Raw genomic sequence first — 21,180 nt, forward strand, 5'->3', positions numbered from 1 at the left:
GGCCGCTCGGGGAGGATGGCGGTGGCGGCGGCGGTGGGAGTGGGCGCTGGCGCCGGGGGCCCAGGAGCCGCGGGCGGCAGCGGCGGGGCGCGCGAGGGCGCGCGGGTGGCGGCGCTGTGCCTGCTGTGGTACGCGCTGAGCGCGGGCGGCAATGTGGTCAACAAGGTGATCCTGAGCGCCTTCCCGTTCCCCGTGACCGTGTCGCTGTGCCACATCCTGGCGTTGTGCGCGGGGCTCCCGCCTCTGCTCCGCGCCTGGCGCGTGCCCCCGGCGCCGCCAGTCTCGGGCCCTGGGCCCGGTCCGCATCAGTCGCCGGGCCCGCTCCTGCCGCCGCGCTTCTACCCGCGCTACGTGCTGCCGCTCGCCTTCGGCAAGTACTTCGCGTCAGTGTCCGCGCACGTCAGCATCTGGAAGGTGCCCGTGTCCTACGCGCACACCGGTGGGTGCCGAGGCTGGCCTAGGGGGCGGCGGCCGGGGCACGCCGCCTGGGGCTTCGGCTCTTGGGTAGGAGCGCGCCGGCCGGGGTGCTGTCGACGGTCAGGAATGCCGAGCTGAGAAGTCAGCTAATGTCCGGAAGGCGCTGGAGGCCGCCAAAAGCTTTTAGCAAGAGAGGGACACGCACAGGGGTCTCGGGGAGGTAAGGGCTGAGAAGAATGCTGGGAGCTGAGCAGGGCGGATCAGAACTGTTGGGTTAGGGGGAAGGCCCACAGAAATAGAAGAGCTGAAGCAGGTTGAGGGGCTGCCAAGCCTTCCCGCCCCTCCAGTGGAGTTGGGACAGAGTCCCAGGGTGGGTTCTGGGACTAGGAACAGCTCCCTGAACGCCCCTTGCCTCTCTTTGCAGTCAAGGCCACCATGCCCATCTGGGTGGTCCTCCTGTCCCGGATCATCATGAAGGAGAAACAGAGCACCAAGGTAACCCAGGAGGGCTCTGGGCCAGTGGGGGCCCCAAGGGCTTTCCGGCTGTTGCCCAGCTGGTGACGTGGTCCAGGTTCCTGGCCTGCAGGCTGCCTGGCTTCCTGTCAAATAAGGAAGTCAGCTTAGAGACGTCTGGTAGCTCTTTTGCTGCTAAAGTTCTGGAATCACCCTGGGGGCAGTGGTGTGTGGGGTGTGTGTTCCTGAGTTGTCTCTGTTGTGTGATCTCAGGATGCTGCCATCCATCTCAGGTGCAGCGTTCCTCCCTGCTTTGATTACCTACCTGGGGTTGCTGGTAGGCAACTTGGATAACTTGGTCCCATCCTGACCAGACACCCCATGCCCCTCTAGTGGGCTCAGGGTTGGAACATCCTTGGAACATCCGACTCCTTGCTGGAACGGAACTCCTGACAGAGTTTCACATCTTTGCAAGAGATAGCGGTCAGGTTGGGACTTCTGGGGTCAGAAGTGAAATGCTAGTTAGAGGAGTCCGATTTTGGCAAAACCCAGCAAAGTCTTCGAAATAAAAACAGCCAGGAATTGTGACTGTCTGGGAATGGAAGTGAAAACAACACGCAGAACCCAGGGCTGCATAGGGAAGATGCTTCGGGCACAATTCAGGGTCTGTTCAAGATGCCAAGCCAGGGTATTTCCTGGCTTGGAGGGAGAGAAGCTGTGGCGTCAGCCAGAGACAGCCTTTCCCTGTGTCCTTAAGTGGAAGTGGGACTCCTGTTGTCCCAGCTGGAATCCATTTCACGCTGGACAGAGCTCCTCTTTCCTATGTGGTCGGTTTCTGGCATCCTGTATTTTATGTAACTTAGAACGGCGGTGCCCTGGATCAGCTTACAGAAATGGGGCCACCTCTGGCTGATGTTTTCTTTCAGCCAGTCTTTTCCCCTGCAAGATCTGGGTGCGCTCTGCAGCCCACCCCCAGGGTGAAGTCAGGTGTGACTTGTCTCCCCAGGTCGGAGTTGCCTGAGAGGTGTGCGGCTGCATCTCTCCATATCACATTGTGTTTATCAGGTTTCCTGTTGTAAGGGACATTGTACCCGGCTTGGGCAGGGAGCCAGAACCTTACACAGAGAGGAAAGACAGGGGAATGGCTTAGGCAGGAGACTAAGGATTATGATAGAGTAAGTGTGGCCCCACCCTGTTCGGATAAGCTGGTTAATCATTCCTGATCTCAGGGGAAGAAATGGGACTTCAAAAGGGAGAGCCCGAGGGCCGCAGCCAGTAGTGGGGGGAGCAGGAATTCTGGAATTCAGAGGCCTCCCTCGGCCCTGTGTGTGGGCGTTGGCGGGGTGGGGAGCCTCACCACCCCCTCCTAAAGTCTCCCAAGTGCTTTAAGAGTATCCTTTGTAGGAGAAGGATGAGCCAGGAGTAAGAAGAGCTAAATGTGGAGAATGGATCCCATTTTAGCCACCAGAGCTCCAGGGCCATTCCTTGCCCTAGGCCCTGGAAAGCTTGAGCCTTCTGGAGGACCCCCTATCATGGCACTCGCTACTCGGTCTTTCAGCCAGCAGTTACTGGGTTGCCTGCCGTGTGCTGGGCACCAGGATAGAACAGTGAACAAGGAGCTGCCCTAAGCGAGTGCAGGGACGCAGACAATGTAAAGGGCGCTTATAGTGGATGGAGAGCGCTATTCCCTGGAACACACAGCAGAGGAAACTGACAGCGTCTAGGGGGAGGTGGGTCAGGGAAAGTTCTTGTGTTTGTGAACTGACACCTGAAGGGAAGGGAGGTCTCCAGCCGCAGAAGGTGTCGGGGGAGTGTCCCTACCAGGGATAACTGCATGCTGGAAGAGCCCGAAATAAGAGGGACCCGGCCAGCCTCTCAGAGGATTGAAGTTTCAGACCCTGGTGTGTTGGTGGAGGCAGCTGGATAGATCCTATTGGGACCAGCCCTGGTTTGTGGCTCTTAATGGGGGTGATGGTATAGGGGGTGGGGCCACCCACAATGATACAGCCCTGCCCTCAGGTACTCCGAGAACCATCTGCGCCCCACCCCCCCGCAGCGCCCCCTAGAGCATCACTGTCATGGCTAACACCATTGTTCAAAGGGGTAGGCGGTGTCCTTTTGGGGAGGGAAGAGACAGCAGCTGAGGCTTTCCTCTGGTCATCTGTGTTGGGTGGCCCAGCTCAACCCTGGCCCATCAGCCCCTCCTGCCCTCCTCTCGCAGGTGTACCTGTCACTCATCCCCATCATCAGCGGCGTCCTGCTGGCCACTGTGACGGAGCTGTCCTTCGACATGTGGGGGCTTGTCAGTGCCCTTGCTGCCACACTGTGCTTCTCGCTTCAGAATATTTTCTCCAAAAAGGTATTTGGGTGCCATCCAGGGTGCACCTGGTGTTGCAGGGGTGTGCGGGTGGCATCTAAAAAAAAGTGGCCGAGTAGGGATTTCTTCGGTGTTGGAACAAAACAAATCCTGTTGCCCTTCTGCTGGTTTCTATTTGTTTGGTTTTTAAATAGCTTTTCTGTTTTTTTATTATAAAGTTCGCCTATGTTCAATGTGAAAAAATGGAGAAAAGCCCAATGAAAAGAAATCAGAAAACTTATTGAGCACCTACTGTGTGCCAGGCACCATAGTAGGTGCTGGAGACAAAGAATCAAGAGAGACCTGCCCCCTGCCCCAGGGTTTCCTCTTTACTGAGGAAAGTCACAGTGCTGTCCCCTAAGGAGAACTACTATTAATGCTAGAGTTTCTTCCTGCACGGTTTTTAGAGTTGTAATATTATACATATTTTTCAAATTTTGCTTCGTTCATTTATTATTGCAACACTGCGTGCCCCCATATCATTGAAAGTTATTGCTCCTAACTCCAGTAATAATCACATCTTTTCAGGTATCACAAGTAACGCAGTCGGTTTCCCTGTTGCAGATGCAGATTATTTCCAGCTACTCACTATAAATAATATTGTAATGAACGTCTTTGTGCATAACATTTTTCTGTCTCTCAGGTTATTTCCTTTTGATAGGTTTACAGTTCTTGGGTCAGAGGGTATGAGATGTTTATGGCTCTTGATATACTTTGCCTGGTTGTTTTCTGGAACTATATGCCAATTCAGACATTAACCAGTGCCATTTCAGAGTGCCTGTTTTACTGTAGCTTCACCAGCATTGAGTGTTGGTGTTTTTTGTGTTTGTTTTGTTTTTTTCTTTTCTCGGTCCTTCACGTACGAAACATTGTGCTTGTTTTGGACATGGGCTGTGTGTCTCGTCATAGGTGCGCTTTCAGGTTTGGCAGTCAAGGTCAGATGTCAGGGTTAATGTACAGTCACCATGTTTGGGGCCTGGGTAAGTGGAGCCTCTCTTGCCACTTATTGTTTCAATCAGCCTTTAAAGAGGTTTTCTCCCTTCAGGTATTAAGAGATTCAAGGATCCACCATCTCCGGCTGCTGAACATCTTGGGCTGCCATGCCATCTTTTTTATGATCCCCACGTGGGTCCTGGTGGACCTCTCGGCTTTCCTGGTCAGCAGCGACCTGGTGAGTTGGCCTGTGTCAAGAACATGCCCTTTTCTTAACTGGTTCCAAAGTAGGTGCTTTGTCAGGGAGTTACGCCTCTGTGTTGACTTTGGGGCATCTGAGGCCTCTGACAGCCAGCCCTTTTAGCCCTCAGCTCTTTGATGACTCACACCGCTTGCAGTCGAGTAAGAAGGCTGCCTGTGCATTTCCTTCTCCGTCGTGCTAGATCCCAGCTGCTGATAGCTGCTGCATTTGTGCCAGTGCATTCAAGGAAGAAAAAAATGCCAGCACAGGCAACTTTCCCATCCTGACAATCTGGTTCAGATCTCACTTTGCCTTTTGGAAATTGTGCTTGCACTGCTCGAGTCCTTTCTTGGTGTCATCTCTGTACTTCCATTGGCACCAGATGTATCCATAGCTCTCTGGGCACAGGAAAGAGCATCTTCCCACCCCCTACAGGACCAGCCTCCAGAGAATGTGCTAGAAACTAATGCAGGTGACAGTGATAAGAAGGAGGTTCTTCCAGGCCCGAGTTAGATGGAGTCAATGTTTATTAGGGCTTAATGAGGTCTGACTGGATTCTTGACATTGGTCTTTAATCCCTACCACCACCTATGGACGTAGTGGAGGTTATCTCTGGTTTCCAGGTGAGGCAACTGTGACTCTGTGTTCTAACTTCCCTTCCATGTTGATTAGCTATAATGTTTCTGTGAAGAACTTTCCATCATCAACTGGAAGTAGTTTGTCACCTGGAAGTACAGTGCACGAAAAGCAGTTTACTGCTTCTCTTTTCTTCTAATTACCAGTTTTCAGAGTAAAGAAAACCAGGGAGTGTTAACCAGGGAGTTGAGGGTTTCTTTTGGGTGAAGGAGGGTTCTTTGATTTATTTACTTTTCAGTATCATTGTGAACTTGTGTTTGTCAGTTGTACATGTTATTTTTAAAAATATTCAGAGTATCTTGTCTGGGCTGATGGAGTCCTTCTTATTGGCTCCCTGCCCTTCTGATAGCACATATCAGCCTTGGGTAACTTTTGGCCCCACAGGATGTCCTCCCTCATCTTGTGCGCCTCCCATCCCAGACCTGCAATCAGCCACTCCTTCAGGGACCCGGGTTGCTTTTAGCAGAGAGAGAGTCGTGTTTAGAGATACCATCTCAGTGCCGCGTGTGCTCACTGCTGTTGGGTTGTCATTGTTTTTAAGCCTTGGCAGTAAAAAACTAGGAAAGATGTATTTGGTGGCGGAGGGAAGAGTTTATCCTGATTCATTCTAATTCCAATTTAACATTGCAGGATTTATTACTGCTTTGATTTTTTGTGTGTGTGTCTTTTCTGGTACACTTGGTTTCTCACAACATTTCTTACTCGCAATATACTACAGAAACTGTTCATGCATGATTCTACTGTACACACATATAACTGCTTCAGAGTGAGAATCCCTACCAGACAACTGTAGGTAGCGTACAGAGAAACAGTTAAGATTTCTTTGCAGCCCTGTTTGTCCTTAAAACAGGTTTCGTTACAGATGTACAACTGGAATACTGTTCTCAGGGCACTTGAAATAATTGTTTTCACAGTGTGCCTCTGTCACCAACTTCTTGTGCATTTGGGTTCCTTTACTTCCATTTGTTTTCAATTTCCAGGCAATTTTTTTCCCTCACTGAATATATCAGACCTTTATATTTCCAAACCCAAATGATGTGACAGGGTTTATTCAAAGAAGTCTAACTTCAATCCCTGTTGCCTCCCCACTGCTGACCCCCATAAGTAGCCATTTTTATGATCTTGGTTTACCCTCTCAGTGTTTCTTTTCACAGACATAACCAAATGTCTATATACAGTCAGCCTTCCATATCCATGGGTTTCGAGTCCCCATATTCAACCGAGGATCAAAATTTTCATCCAAGGTTGGTTGAATCTGCAGATGTGAAACCCACAGATACGGAGGGCCGACTATAAATTGTACTACGCCATTTTATATGAGAGGCTTTGAGCATCCTCAGATAGGGGGCACCTGGAACCAACACCCCACAGATACTGAGGGCCAAGTGTGTTCATACCTCCCTCCTCCTTACACAAAAAGTGGCTTTTTAGATACTTAGAAAAGAGTGCCTTGCTCTTTTCACTCAATGACATGTCCTGAAGATCACTCCATACTGACCTGTTAGGTCTTTTTTGTTCCTTTTATTGGCCGCATAGTATTGTCTATAGGTTTGGCATGAGTTCTGTTACAACTCATTGGGGTCTGTGTGTATACACACAAACAGGTATACGTAGGCTTTGCTCTGCTCTCTCTTTTTTATCTTTTTGTCTGCTCTCTTTGCTTTGCTTTTCTCTTGTATTTTGGACATCTTCCGGTTTTCTTCTAGTTTTTCTCATTGAGGCCATCTATTTTCTACCTTGATGGGGCCCTTGTGCATTTTAACAGCAGCCCTAGGAGCATGCAGTAGTCCACAGTGCTGCCGCCTGAAGGCGGGGTTCCTGTCGGGGCTCCTCCTCTCTGCCCTGTGTCTCCCACAGCAGCCAGGTGAGTTAGCTCTGTTCCAGTGCGGCGCTCCATAGTAGGAGGAAGGAGGCTCATGTCGGAGAATATCAGCTGGGGTCTGCTATTCGCCATGTTACCAAGAAGCAAAGGCTACAGCGGGCAGTTCCCAGACACGCCCAGCCCTGATGCCAACAGTTCAACTGAAGCCAGGCACGGATCACCAGACTTGGGAGCAGGAAGCATAGTTTTAAAGTTTGGACAGGATGTGTGAAACAGGTATTTGAAAACTGAAAAGTAAATGGGAGCAGGCAGGCTGGTAGAGAAAACCAGATTGCAAAGTACCACTGAGCCATCTGTGAGTTTGCCTTTCTTTTGTCTCCTGTGTCTCCAGCCTGGACTCAAGGCAGCCGGAAATGCAGAAGTGGGCACTGGGGGAGAACAGAGTCAAGAGCCCTCTATGCTGGCTTGCAGACGGGGAAAGGAGATTCCTGGTGTTCAGAGAGAGTAGAGGAAATCCCCCATTTTCTCTGTTTCCTTTGTTCTCTCGCATCCCAGGCCCCCAGCAATCCCATGGTGGTGGCGGCAGCAGGTCCCATGGGCACCTGAGATGCTGAGGGGGGCAGCCTCCCTCTGCAGTCACAGGACGGGATTAGCCCCATTGCATTTTTTTCTCCCTTCATCCTCCCACTGCTTGGCCCCCGAAAGGAGGTGCAGTTGTGGGAAAGACACAGCAGAATGGGGTAATTAAGTCCAACTTTCTGACTGGAGGACTGAAAGAGGGAGCCCTCAGAAACCATAAAGTACCAAGGAGACATGGAGAGAGGAACCCAGAGAAAGTGACCTCATAAAACATGAAATCCTGGGCCCACTCCTGAGCTGCGCACGTGGGAATCTGACCCTAGCAGCATACAAAGACAGGATAGACTACTACCCAGGACCAAGAGTGCCCACTGGGTAGAGCACACTCAGGACAGAGCTGTGTACCACTGAAAAGGCTTTGAAAACAGAACTGACATTGGAACCACAACCCACAGGAGGCTGCTCAAGCTTGTAGCCTGAACCCAACTGAGTCTGCTAAAACCAAATATCGACATTCCCCGTGGGACTTAAATAAGACCTACAGTCTTATAATATTCTAACTGTCCAGGATATAATCCAAAATTACTTGGCATATGAAGAACCAGGAAATTTTCAAGTCTTGTGGGAAAAGATAATCAATGGACGCCAACACTGGGATGACCCAGATGTTGGAATTATTGGACAAAGACTTTAAAGCAATGATATATAATCATGCTCCAAAAATGCTCTTGAAACATGGGAAGAACAGAAGATAGATAGAACCAAATGGAAGTTTCAGAATGGAAGAAACAGCTTAAAAACTCACTGGATGGGCTAAGCAGAATGGAGGTGACAGAGGAAAGTCCATAACTTGAAGATAAATCAATAGAAATTATCCAGTTTAAACCACAGAGAAAAAAAGATGAAAAGACAAAGAAAAAATCTTTCAAAACAGCCAGAGAAAAATGACGCAGTATTTATAGGAGAACAGCGGTTTGGATGACTGCAGGTTTCTCATCAGAAACAATGAAAACCAGAAGTAGAATAACATTTTTTTTAAAGTACTGACACTAAGGAACTATCAACAGATAATTCTATATCCAGCGAATATAGAATCTTCAAAATCAATAGAACTATAGAAAATCGGCAAGAATAAAGAACTGAATACCACAGTCAACCAACTGGATGTCTCATTGACATTTATAGAACACGCTACCCAGCAACAGCAGAATAGGCATTCTTTCAAGTGAACATGTGGAACATTCACCAAGATCATATTCTTTGTTACAAAACAAACCTTAACAAAAGGATTGGAAACATGCAAAGTATATTCTCTGATCCTAATGAAATCGGAAGTAAATAACAGAAAGGTAATGAGAAAATCTCCAAACACTTGGAAATTAAACAGCACATTTCTAAATAATCCCTGGGCCAAAGAGGACGTCTCAAGGGAGAAAAAAAATTTTTTTCAACTGAAACAAAACTGACCAAAAAAAAAAAAAAAGAGAGAGAGAGAAGACACTACAAATACCAGGAATGAAAGAGGGAATAGCACTGCAGAACTCACAGACCTTAAAACCGTAAGAATACTACTGACAACTCTACACACATAAATTCAACAATAGATGAAATAGACCAGTTCCTCATAAACCACAGACTATCAAAACGCACCCACTCAAGATGAAAAAGGTAACCTGAGTCTTATAGCTATTAAAGAAATTGAATTCGTAGTTTAAAACCTTCTAAAAAGAAGTCATCAGGCCCAGATGGTTTTACTGGTAATTTCTACCAAACGCTTAAGGAAAAATAAACACCAGTTCTACACAGTCTCCTCCAGAAAACAGAAAAGGAAGGAAAGGAACTCTTTTGGCTCATAACAAAACCAAGAAAAAGACCAAAATCCCTCATGAACATGGAGGCAAAAGTCCTTAACAAAGTATTAGAACAAATCAAATGCAGTGATATATAAAAAGCATGCTACACTATGAAAAAGTGGGATTTAAATCAAGAATGCAAGGCTAATTCAATACTTGAAAATCAGTCAGTGTAATCTACTATAATAGTCTAACAAAAATCATGTATTCATACCAACTGATGCAGAAAAGGCATTTGACAAAGTCCAACATCCAGTCATGAGTTTTAAAAAGTCAACAAACTAGAAATAGAAGGAAACTACCTCAACTTGATCAAGGGCATATATAGTTAACATCACAATGATGAAAGATTGAAGGCTTTTCCCCCTAAATTCAGGAATAAGTAAAGATGTTTACTTTCACCATGCATATTCCACATCATACTTGACATCGTAGCCAGGGCAATAAGACAAGAAAAAGAAAAAAGAAATACAGATTTGAAAGGACGAAATAAAATTCTCTCTACCCAACAAAATCTTATTCTTTAGTATTAATTCAACTATAAATCACTACTTAAGTTTTAACTTTAATTTTTCTCCTTGGCAAAGGTGTAAATGAAAAAAAAGTTGAGGTACTAATCTATCTGTGTGTGTGTGTGTATACATGGAGATAGATATATACCTATATATATTAAAATTTTTTTAATATAGAAAAGCTGATTGGAAAATTTACATACATTGACTGGCAAGAGAACTTGAATAGCCAAATAAGTTTGAGAGAGAAGAATAAAGTTGGAGGAATCACATTACATAATTTTAAGGCTTAGTATAAAGGTATACTGGTATACCTCTCATTTGCCAGTGAGATACTGACAGAGGACTTGTGTTCAGGATATATTATAAAGAACTCTCAAAATTCAATAGTAGGAAAACAACTTGCTTAAAAATGGGCAAAAGACTTGAACTTCACCATTGTGATTGTACAGATGGCATGTGAAATATGTTCAACATCATTAGTCATTAGGGAAAAGCAAATTAAAACCAAGATGAGATGCTACTTCGTATCCAGTAGGATGGCTACAATAAAAAGTACTGGCAGTACCATGTTTGTCAAGGCTGGGCCACAACTGGAATTCTCATATATCGTTGGAGCAAGTGCAAAATCATGCAGCCGCTCTGGAAAACATTTGGGAGTTTCTTCTGAAGTTAAACATACACTGACCATGTGTCCCAGTAGTCTCACTCCTGGGTATTTACTCACATTCACACAGAAGCCTGTACATGAATGTTTATAGCAACTCTATTCATGATCACAAAGTATTGGAAACAACTCAGATGTCATTCAACAGGTGAATGGTCAAGGTAACTTCGGTATGTTTGTACAGCAGAACATTTCTCAGCAATAAAAAGTGTACCAACTGTCATCCCTTACAACAACTTGGGGGGGGGTTGTCAGAGGCATTATGCTGAATGAAAGAAACCTGTCTGAGAAGGTTCCATGCTGTATCATTCCATTTATAGGACAATCTCCAAAAGATGAACCTATCATGAAGAACATATCAGTGGTTGCCTAGGTTGGGGGAGGGGGTTTGCACAAAGAAGCCCTGGGGAGTGTTACAGGGTGATGGAGCTGTTCTGAATCCTGATTGCAGTGTTGGCTACATGAATCAATATATGTGTGAAAACACATGGAACTATCCACCGGGAGGAAGAAACACTTGCCTTTATTGTTATGTCAATTCTTTTAAAAAGCTGGATTGGCTGGGTTCCTTTCCTGGAAGATAGATATCTTTGCAAGCTGGCTGCCTTGTAAAAATAGCTTGGAAGTCCATATGGGTCACCTCAGGGAAGAATTGCTGGGAGAACAGGCCAGCTCACCCTGAAGGCATGCTGGTGGGCTCACTTGCCTTACAGAGGCTATTATCCCAACTAGGGCGATGTTCTGGGCAATTCTGAGCAGGTCACCTACTCAGATCTCCCTCACCTTTAAGAGGACTACATGATCGTTCCCTATCAGAGGGTGGTAGAGATAGAATCAGGCCGCCGCCCTAAGATTGCTGCAGCTCCCATCCTGGCAGGGCCACTAGACACCACTGTCCTGGGGGGACCCAGCTGCATCCTCCTTTGTCAAAGGCCAGAGCAGCCTGGGAATTGGCCTGGGATCAGCCCAGGCTCTTTGAGGAGTTCTGTGGTCCCGATGTCTGCTAGTTGTGGTTTCTTGATTTCTGGGTTCCCTTCATTAGGGTGGCTTCCTTCTGGTGAGGGTCAAATGGTAACTGAAGTTTTGACGGTAGCATCACCTCCTGTTTGTTTGGCTTGGGATTGTTTTAAAGCACTTTCAAAGCTGTGATTGCATTTGATCCTCATAGCAGCAGCGTTGTGTGGACTTATCAGGGGTCAGTCTTCCCCATTTCATAGATGAAGAAAACAGAGAGGTCGAGCAGCTTGCCCGGGGTTCCCAGCGATGGGGCAGACCCAGAGCCTCTGGCTCCCAGCCTTGGGCAGGGGGGGGTCTTCACACACCCAGAGGCTGCCTTCCCAGGACCTCCCCATTTTATACAATGCATCATGTCTGCTATGGTTTGAATGTCTGTCACCCCCCCCAAATTCATATGTTGAAACCTAAGCCCCAAACATGATGGTGTTAGGACGTGGGGCCTTTTGGAGGTGATTAGGTCATGAGGGTGGAGCCATCATGAATAGGATTCATGCCCTTATAAAAGAGACCCCAGAGAGCTCCCTCGCCACTTCTGCCATGTGAGGACCCAGTGAGAAGGTGCCACCCTGAACCAGGAAAAGGGCTCTCCCCAGATGCGGAATCTACTGGCGCCTTGATCTTGAACTTCCAGCCTCCAGAACTGTGAGAAATAAACATGTTGTTTGTAAGCACCCCCAGCCTGTGGTATTTTGTCTTAGCAGCCCAAACAGACTCAGGTGATGTCCAGAATGCAGACCTCGCTCTGCTAACCCAGAGCCCCGGCCCTCACTGTACAGGGACAAGGGAAGGCTTTGGTTTGTGTCATACTCTGCACCCCTTGGGTAGCTGATGTGCCCCCGAACCTCCGCTTCCTCAGCAGGAAAGGGTGGTGATCATTATTGTTGTTGCTCCATGTGGAGTGTCGTGAAGGTCAGAGGTTGTATAGATAAAGCACCTGGTATCACACGATGACCCACCTGGGTCTGTTCCCCAGCGAATGTGTGACCCTGATAAGCCACTGTGTGTCACCACCCCCGCCAGGGCAAGCCTGTGACCGCAGTGCTGTTCTCGCTCCCCCGTCTCTGTAGACCTATGTGTCCCAGTGGCCTTGGACGCTTCTGCTCCTGGCTGTCAGCGGCTTCTGTAACTTTGCCCAGAACGTCATTGCCTTCAGCATCCTCAACCTCATCAGCCCTCTGAGCTACTCGGTCGCCAACGCCACCAAGAGAATCATGGTCATCACGGTGTCCCTGATCATGCTGCGAAACCCAGTCACCAGCACCAACGTCCTGGGCATGATGACGGCCATCCTGGGAGTCTTTCTGTACAACAAGGTGAGCCTGGGGTGGGGGGAGGCTGTCCCCCCGGACGCCCAGGGAGTCTACCAAGAGTTGGTCGGGGCAGGGAATGGAAAGGGCCTCACCAGGAACTAAGAGGCCCGGTTCCAGCTCCCAGCTTTGCCACTGACTGGTTTATGGTCTTGGCCCCGCCCCCTCTGCCCGGGGCTTCCTTTTCCTGCGTAGATGACCCCAGGCTCATGCCTCACTCCAGTGTGACTCTCGGGTCTACTGCGGCTTTATCGGGAATTTCACTCCCTCCTTGCGAAGGTTCTGTTTGTTCCGATGTAAGGCTGTGGGATGGCTGACAGGTAGGGCCGGTCCAGTAACAGTTCACCGGCCATGCCCAGCCCCGCGAGGGGTGACACCTGTGTTGGCCTTGAAGGCTGCTTGGCCGTGAATCTCGAGCTCCCCTCTGTCCTCTGTGCGCGTTCCGGACAAGGAGCCAACGGTCTCACTGCTCTCTTGACCTCGCAGACCAAGTATGACGCGAATCAGCAAGCCCGGAAGCACCTCCTCCCCGTCACGACGGGGGACCTGAGCAGTAAGGCGCATCATCGGAGCGCCCTGGAGAAGCCCCACAACGGCATCCTCTTCCCCCAGCACGGGGACTATCAGTACGGCCGCAACAACACCTTGACAGACCACTTCCAGTACAGCCGGCAGAGCTACCCAAACTCGTACACTTTGAACCGTTACGACGTGTAGAGTCTAGCGACCAGGGCAGGACGTCCTGCCAATCCTCCCTCCTAGCCCCCAGCAGTACCAGAAACTTCTGACAACCAGTGAATGTACAACCCGGCCGAGGGGGGATGGTGCAGCACCATCAGAAGACCCTGGGGTTCCCGGCCCCCTGGGGGCAGCAGGACGCCGTCCCTGCGGTGGGGACCACTGCCCCCGAGCTCCGGTGTTTCATGCCCTTTCTTCCTGGAGTCTGTCTTCTGAGGGCTGCGTCGCCATGTGGAAATCTCGGCCGGCTTTTACCTTTCTGTGTGGACTTACTCCCCAAGTCATGTTTTTCAGAGGTCTTGTTCTGTTTTCCAGATAACAGCCAGGACCCTCTCTGGAAAGGACACAGACCTCGGAGTGGGCAAGAGGTGGTTTGCAGGGAGGGTGGCAAGGAAAGGACCCTAGGGTGGTGCTTGGTGACAGACTAGCCGCTTTAATTCCACTGCTCAGGTAGGCGCAGGACTGGTGCAGCCATGGAGCAGAGGAGTGTAACGGTTATTGAAAACATCTCCAGCCCCAAAGATGGACTCAGCTTTCTGGTCAGCCCCATGGCTGTTTGCAGTTCTGGCAAACGTTCCCCAGTGCAAAGCTATTGTAATTAGCATTGAATTCTTAGAGCCTAATTCTGACCCAAAAGTCGGAGGTGGCGTCTGCCCGGATCCAGAGGGAAAGAGGGCCGCTGTCTCCTGGGCTCCCTCTTCCCTTGCTGGAGCGGGGCATCTCTCCTCTCAGAGCAGCAAGGAGGAGGGGACGCAGGGCTGTGAGAAGGATCATGAGGAAATCATGTTCAGTGTTTCAATCTCTAGTTCTATAATATTTGTTTTGTCTTTTGAGCCTTCACTTCTGTGCTGACTTAGTAGGATGTTTGGTGGGGTGATGTTGGCTGTATGAGGATCTTGCATTTTTCTAGGGCAAATTTTGTAGCTGTCTGTGTTTTTATGCCCCCATCCCCCTTAGGGGACGCAGGATGGATGAGGATCGGCTTATGGTTGGAAAACCCTTTTGTTTTTAAGCATTTAAAAACAAGAAAAGTTGCTGGCCATGCCTGTCTCGGCACATTTCTGCGTTTAGTAGGAAGGAATGAAGTGTTTTGAAAAGCTGGTCACTAGCTTTTCTAGTGACCAGTCCCTGAAAGTGAGATGAATCAAGAATGTCATCTCGATAGTTTGTGTCATAGATGAGAGCTCAGTGCTCTGATTTCCATTAGCTGTTCTTGTGGTGTTTGCATTAGTATCTGAATCATGTCCCAGTGAAGGGGCAAGCACCAAGCTAGGATTTGGTTTGCCAAATCAGTCTTTGGTCAAGAAGAAGTTTGGGTTTTGGCAAAATCACTCCAGGAAAATTATGTGACCCTAGTGGGTAACCCACGTGCTGAGGTCCAGGTCAGGACACCTGGCATCACGAGAGACTGTGCCCTCGGAAAGGACCACTTGCTTGGCTGCTAGGGTCTTCGCTGATGGCCGCCTTCTTCCTTCAGCCCTGTCCCCAGCCTCTTGAACAGGCACTTGGCTTGATCAGCAGATGGGATATCGGGTCACCCTTTACCTCCTGGCATGTGAGACGGTTCTGTTTCACCAGGAAGTACCGCTCGACTCCTGTTTTTGATAATTAGAACTCTGTATTTAGAGGTTACATTTTTGTCAGCTTATGAATGGGCAGCTCCTGGAGAGGTCACAGGGTCCCCTTGTGGCCTGTGAGTTCAGTACCACTGGCCTAAGGAGTCCCTGTTTGTCGTTGTCTTGCTTTTGAATTACTTTGGCCACAAGTTCTGAGACAATGCTGTGTAAAACAGGAAGGGGCCGTTCTGAAGGGTGTTATTTGTGAAAACAACTTGCTGAGTGCCTTCACCAGAGGCAGTAGAGTCTGCAGTTGAACCCCAATAAATGGGGATAATTTTGCACGGCATAGACATTACGGTAGTTGTCTTTATGATAGGAGCTGATTCCTTGAACGTATAATTGAACTCCAAAATGAATTATGCCTCTGTGCAGGTTTAATGAAATTTCTGAGGTTGCTGAAATGTGTATATTTGTTTTCCTTTTCCAGTGCAAGATCTGCTGGTGAGGGGAAATATCTGACTGGTTTTATTACGGTTTATACATGAATAAATGGGATATTTAGTTCTGTACATAAATCTACAGTGAGTACATACACTGGAATGAGAGACAATCACATTAGACCAAATCATCAGATCAAAAGACGAAGACATACTTTTGAGACTTGAAAGTTCAAAGCTGACACTGACCCCTTTAAGGCCAGTTTTCCAATCACTTGCTGCCCTGGCTCAACCCTCCACCCCACTCTCACATCCACATTTGCAGCTGGGTTCCCCTCACCTCCTCACTGCTGGGTATTGTGACAGCTAGTTCACCCATCCGTGGTATGGTCTGCAAAACTAACTCAAACTCAACTCCTTCGTTTTACAGAAGGGGAAACTGAGGCTCAGAGGGCATTTTTAAATAGTGTTTGTTCACTATCTTGAGACTCAGTGTGGAATTTTTAAGCACCTTATTTTAATTCATTCATTATTGGGAAAATCAAACCCCTGTTACAAAGGAGAGAAGCCAAATAGGTTCAAATGAAGAAGCACTTGGAATTTCTGGATTTTACTGTGTATTTGGCATACATCATGCAACAGGCCCTCTGTTATCACTGGGACATAACGAGACCTGGATACCTTAAGGTCTAACAGCCTTAAGGGCATAGAACATTAAATTATTGAAGAATCTGAACATTGTGAATTCTTTTTTTCAATTGTCACCTTGTTTTCAGGACTTTTCATGCTATAGACTGTTCTGTGGGAGTGATACTGTGTATATTCATGGATGGCATTTACCAAAAATAAATGGTGGTCTCCAGGGAATCAAGATTGGTCCCAGTTTGTCAGTGAGGGTCCCTTTCTGAGTGACCCTGTCGTCAGTGTGCCCAGCAACAGAAAAACGTGTAAGAGGCAGAAAGAGCAAACCAACTTGGTTCCCACATCCAGGTGTATTGCAACTTTATTTTTTCTGAGCCAAAATTTAAACATGTGACTTGTGAATTTATGAGCCAGTAGAATAAAACTAGAATCACAGCTTAACAGTTATTGACATGCCTTTATTGAACAGAATAACATGGAAAATCCAAGAATGTTGTGAGAGCTGTGCTTACATCTGTATGAGAAACAACAGAGTACCTGCTACATGTGGGCTTTTCACACACAATCCACAAAGGATTACCCTTCACCTTGTAACACATGAAAGTGAGGCCCAGAGGGGTTAAGTCATTTGTCCAGGATCACACAGCTACTGAAGTCTGCCTCCAAGCCCATTTCCCCCCATATTACTCAGAAACCACTCCCAACAAAGAATTTCCTTCAATCACAGTTGATGGGTATGAGTTTCTCCTAAAACAATTGCCCACATCCTTTTAATTCATAATCCTTTCGTTCAGTGATTTACTGAGCACCAAAATATATCGCTGAGATATATAAAGGTGCTTGTGAATAGTTTATCTCTGAAAAGATACACAGGAAGCCGGACACAGCAGTTGCCTCTGGAGAGGATATATGCACTTTTTTCAAAACTGGCATATTGTGCCAAGTACAGGAAACAGATACGTAAGCCTCCTACCCTCAGAGCACTCAGCTTAATTTATGGATGTGTGACTAAGGAGCACACAAGTGCTGTGTTGGAGGCAGGGCAGAAAATGCTAAAGGAAGTACAGGGTAATAATTATTCAAGCGGCATATGGGAATGTTTTGGCTTGCATTTTCAATTCAGAGTATTTTATTTGCACATTTTGTATTATATATGTTTGTTTAACTATCAGGACCCAAGAGGCAGGTATTAGCCCTATTTTACAGAGGGAAATGTCAACAGAGAAAGTCAGGCTTGGCCCATGGAACACGCCTGGAACCCAAGTGTCTGACTCCAAGCCCAGGGCCCTTTGCCCTGCAAAGCAGCCTCAATAAAGTGAGTGGTTTTGTTTTTCCTCACGTTTGTCATACACTCCGAAGAGGAGCTGGTGCAATCAAAGGGGATCCTTTCAATTCACTTGCCTCGGCCACACTGCTAAAGTAAGACCCTGAAGGAGCCCTGATGTCCAGATGACCCAAGTCGCTTTGCAGTTGCCTGCTGTGGTTCCAGCAGGGCCTCAAGAGGCTCTGCTGGGGATGGTGTCACTGCCTTATAAGTCAGGCAGGGCCAGGTTTAAGGATGGCCTCATTGCTCAGATACCAGAGCCCAAACCCCTCCTCAGGGATGCCTGCTCCCAGACACGACTCCTCCTTTCTCTCCCCAGGGCAGCTCCTTTGTGACCAGAGGTTCGTTTGGTGACACATGATCAGGCCCAAGGAATGCTCATGTCTAGGACAGGATAGGACCTTCTTCTCTGTTCCCACATGACATTCCTCCTGCCACGGCTTCAGCTAGTTGATCACATGGGGTTCAGTTATTGCAGATGAGGTGACAGTCACACCAAGCTTTGCTTTACTGAGACCATAGGTCTAGATGGGCCTAGATTTCCTCAATCAACCCCCTACTTTTTTTAGTAACAACTTTTCTAGTCTATATATTTTTATAGTCTATATATTTTTTAAGTTAGAAAAAAATTATTAAAGCCAAAAAATTATCTATACTATACAGATGTCAAAAAGAATGGGATAAAGAACAACTTCCAAAATATATCGCTGAGATATATAAAGGTGCTTGTGAATAGTTTACTTCTGAAAAAATACACAGGAAGCTGGACACAGCAGTTGCCTCTGGAGAGGATATATGCACTTTTTTCAAAACTGGCATATTGTGCATATTACTTTGTAAACTGCTTTACAAAAATATGCTAGAAACATTTCCCTTGTTACTAAATACTATCCCTTGATTCTGTGTCTGTGTACATGGTATTATAAGATGTGCTACAATTAACCAACCCCTATTGCTGCACATTAAATACTATTTTTTTTATAACTATATTTTTCTTCCCTCTGTCAAGTGCTATTTAAATCTATTATTATTATTATTATTTTTTATGGCTGTGTTGGGTCTTCGTTTCTGTGCGAGGGCTCTTCTCTAGTTGTGGCAAGTGGGGGCCACTCTTCATCGCGGTGCGCGGGCCTCTCACTGTCGCGGCCTCTCTTGTTGCGGAGCACAGGCTCCAGACGCGCAGGCTCAGTAACTGTGGCTCATGGGCCCAGCTGCTCCGCGGCATGTGGGATCTTCCCAGACCAGGGCTCGAACCCATGTCCTCTGCATTGGCAGGCAGATTCTCAACCACTGCGCCACCAGGGAAGCCCCTAAATACTATTTTAATGGGATAAGTTTGCAGCGCACAATGTTGCACATGCTTCTGATCTAGGATAAATTCCTCACAGCACATTTGCAGGACCAAAGTGGGTATGTGTGTGTCTTTTAAATTCTTTCCTTTTTGCTTGTTAGGTGGGCCCCTCAGCAAGTTCATCTCACCAAGGGGTGTGCATTTTACTTGCTTACTTAAGAGTTTTGTTCCCAGGTCCTTGGAGACCATGTTGGTCTGCAGGAGCCTCTACTTCTAGCAACTCTCTCTACTGCTTTCTCCTGACCAACGGATTCTGATTTGGCCCACCGAAAGGAGCCTGGGGGAGGCCTTGTGATGCTTACATATCCAGTCTCAAACGGCATTTTAAACACTATGAGATGAATGTATGATAGCAGTAGTCATGGGTGTACAACCTTTCTGGTGGACAGTTGAGCAACGTCAGCATTAAAAGTGCAAACCCTTTGACCACAAGATCTCTGTATACACTAAAACTTTTAATAGTGGTTTAAAAGTGGAACCAACTCAAGAGACTCCATAGAGTCTGGCTTCAAAAAATTATAGTAAATCCACACCACATTGTCCTATGCAGTCATTAAAAATGACCAGATAGATTTGTAACGTGTTTTGGTTCACAGATCCCGTTAAGAATCTGATAAGTGCTGTGTATCTTCAACTCACAAAAATGAGTGCTATCTCTGAAATCTATCCATGGTGGATCACAAGTTAAAGCTTCTTGATATAGTTCTTTACTGGCATGGAAAAATCACACTATCCAGATTACTGAGCATTATACTAAACAGAACATTCCCTCTGCCTGGAATGTTCACATAGCTGGCTCTGGAGTGGAATCTCAGTGCAAACCTCACCACCCAAGGGCCTTCTCAGATAACCCTATCAGTGTAGGCACCACCCTCCTCCCTTATCATGGTCTTAGCACCCTTCTGTTTTCCTCAATAACACCTTTGAGATGATATATTTGTTTACTGATCTACGGGTCTCTGCCTACCCAGACCGTGGGCTCATGAGAGCAAGAGCTTAGGTCTGACTTGTTCATTGTTTCATCCACAAGCAACATCCAACCTGCCTTTTTGTGAACCAAGAATGGTCTTTACAGGTGAACATTTGCAATCAATTGATGACAGGAAAGACTGACTTGGAATACCCAGAAAAGCATTCCATTCTTCTCATTAGACCTAAATTATGTAAATTGTACTCAATTGCTATATTTTAAATTCCACCAATAAAAAGTGTTCTGGACATTTTTCTCTTTGGTTATATAAGCACTACATAATAGCCTCGATTTTGGCTCTTGGCCAGAAGAGCCTAAAATATTTGCTATCTGGCCCTTTATAGAAAAAGTTTGCCAGCCTCTGGTCCAAGGCAATATCTGGCGTACAGGAGACAATCCATAAGCGTCAGAAGTTACGTAGCAACAAAAAAGAAATGTATCTAAAACACACAGATATACATCTTCATAAAATAGAGAGGTATAGCCAACTAAAGTGTTATTGTTAACGGCAATCTCGAGAGAGAGTCACATTACGGGGCAAGTCCACAGTCTACATTTCCCTAATGTTTGCTGCTGCTTGTTAATTTTCCCCACAATTAGCATGCGTTAACTTTACCATCATCGTTTTGGATGCAACGTAAATGCATCTTGCAGGATGGCGCCCTGCCCTCTGGACGCGCAGTGTAGAAGGCCCAGCACCCGTAGGTCCTGGGCGCTCACTCCTTCCCCGCTGCTTGAAAGACTGCACAGAAGCCACGCGAGACCCAAAGAGGCGCACTCAGTCTGAGGCCGGCGGGGGTGAGGGTGGGGTCCGCTCGCCCTAAAATCTTCCTTATCAAAGCGTTGGATCGAGAGAAAGAAACCAAGCGGGAGGCTCTTTTGAACCTCAATAAGCTCAGTTCCATCCCCGCCAAGCCCGTAGCCTCCTGGTTCTGTTTCTACCTCCGGGCGAGCCCGGGAGCATGTGACGGGCGTCGCGGCCCAAAGGCCGCCCAGACGCACCTCACCTCGTATTTTCCTTACCGCCGCCCCGCGAGGAGGAAACAGGCCCTGACCAGGGCAGGAACACCCCAGGACCCCTAGTCCCGCGGAGAACGCGGCCGACCAAGCCTTCGGGTTGCAACGCTGAGCTGAGAAAACGCGCCGGCCGCGGCTAACGACCGTCCGCTCAGTTCCAGCAGTTCCTGGGCCCACTCCGCACATGCGCGGGAAAGCCCTTGCGCGTGCACTTCGCTAGCCCCTCCTGCGCGTCCGGCCTCGCGCGGCTTCTTCCCTCCCACCTTGTGCCCTCACTTCCGGGGTCTCCCGGCGACGGCCGTAAGTGGCGGGCGGAAGCAGCCCGCGAGGCCAGCCGTAAAAGGCTCCC

The 21,180-nt window shown here is 47.7% G+C and overlaps 1 protein-coding gene across 1 annotated transcript; it reads left to right on the forward strand.

Moving 5' to 3' along the window:
* Positions 1 to 16,398, forward strand: SLC35E1 (solute carrier family 35 member E1). The gene is made up of 6 exons (XM_068536786.1): positions 1 to 439; positions 842 to 912; positions 3,092 to 3,229; positions 4,272 to 4,397; positions 12,554 to 12,799; positions 13,280 to 16,398. The coding sequence occupies exons 1-6, from the start codon at positions 16 to 18 to the stop codon at positions 13,508 to 13,510; spliced, it is 1,236 nt and encodes a 411-aa protein (XP_068392887.1). The 5' UTR covers positions 1 to 15; the 3' UTR covers positions 13,511 to 16,398.
* The last annotated feature ends 4,782 nt before the right edge of the window (positions 16,399 to 21,180 follow it).

The sequence above is a fragment of the Eschrichtius robustus genome, chromosome 2, assembly GCF_028021215.1.
Source record: "Eschrichtius robustus isolate mEscRob2 chromosome 2, mEscRob2.pri, whole genome shotgun sequence".
NCBI classification, from domain to species: Eukaryota; Metazoa; Chordata; class Mammalia; order Artiodactyla; family Eschrichtiidae; genus Eschrichtius; species Eschrichtius robustus.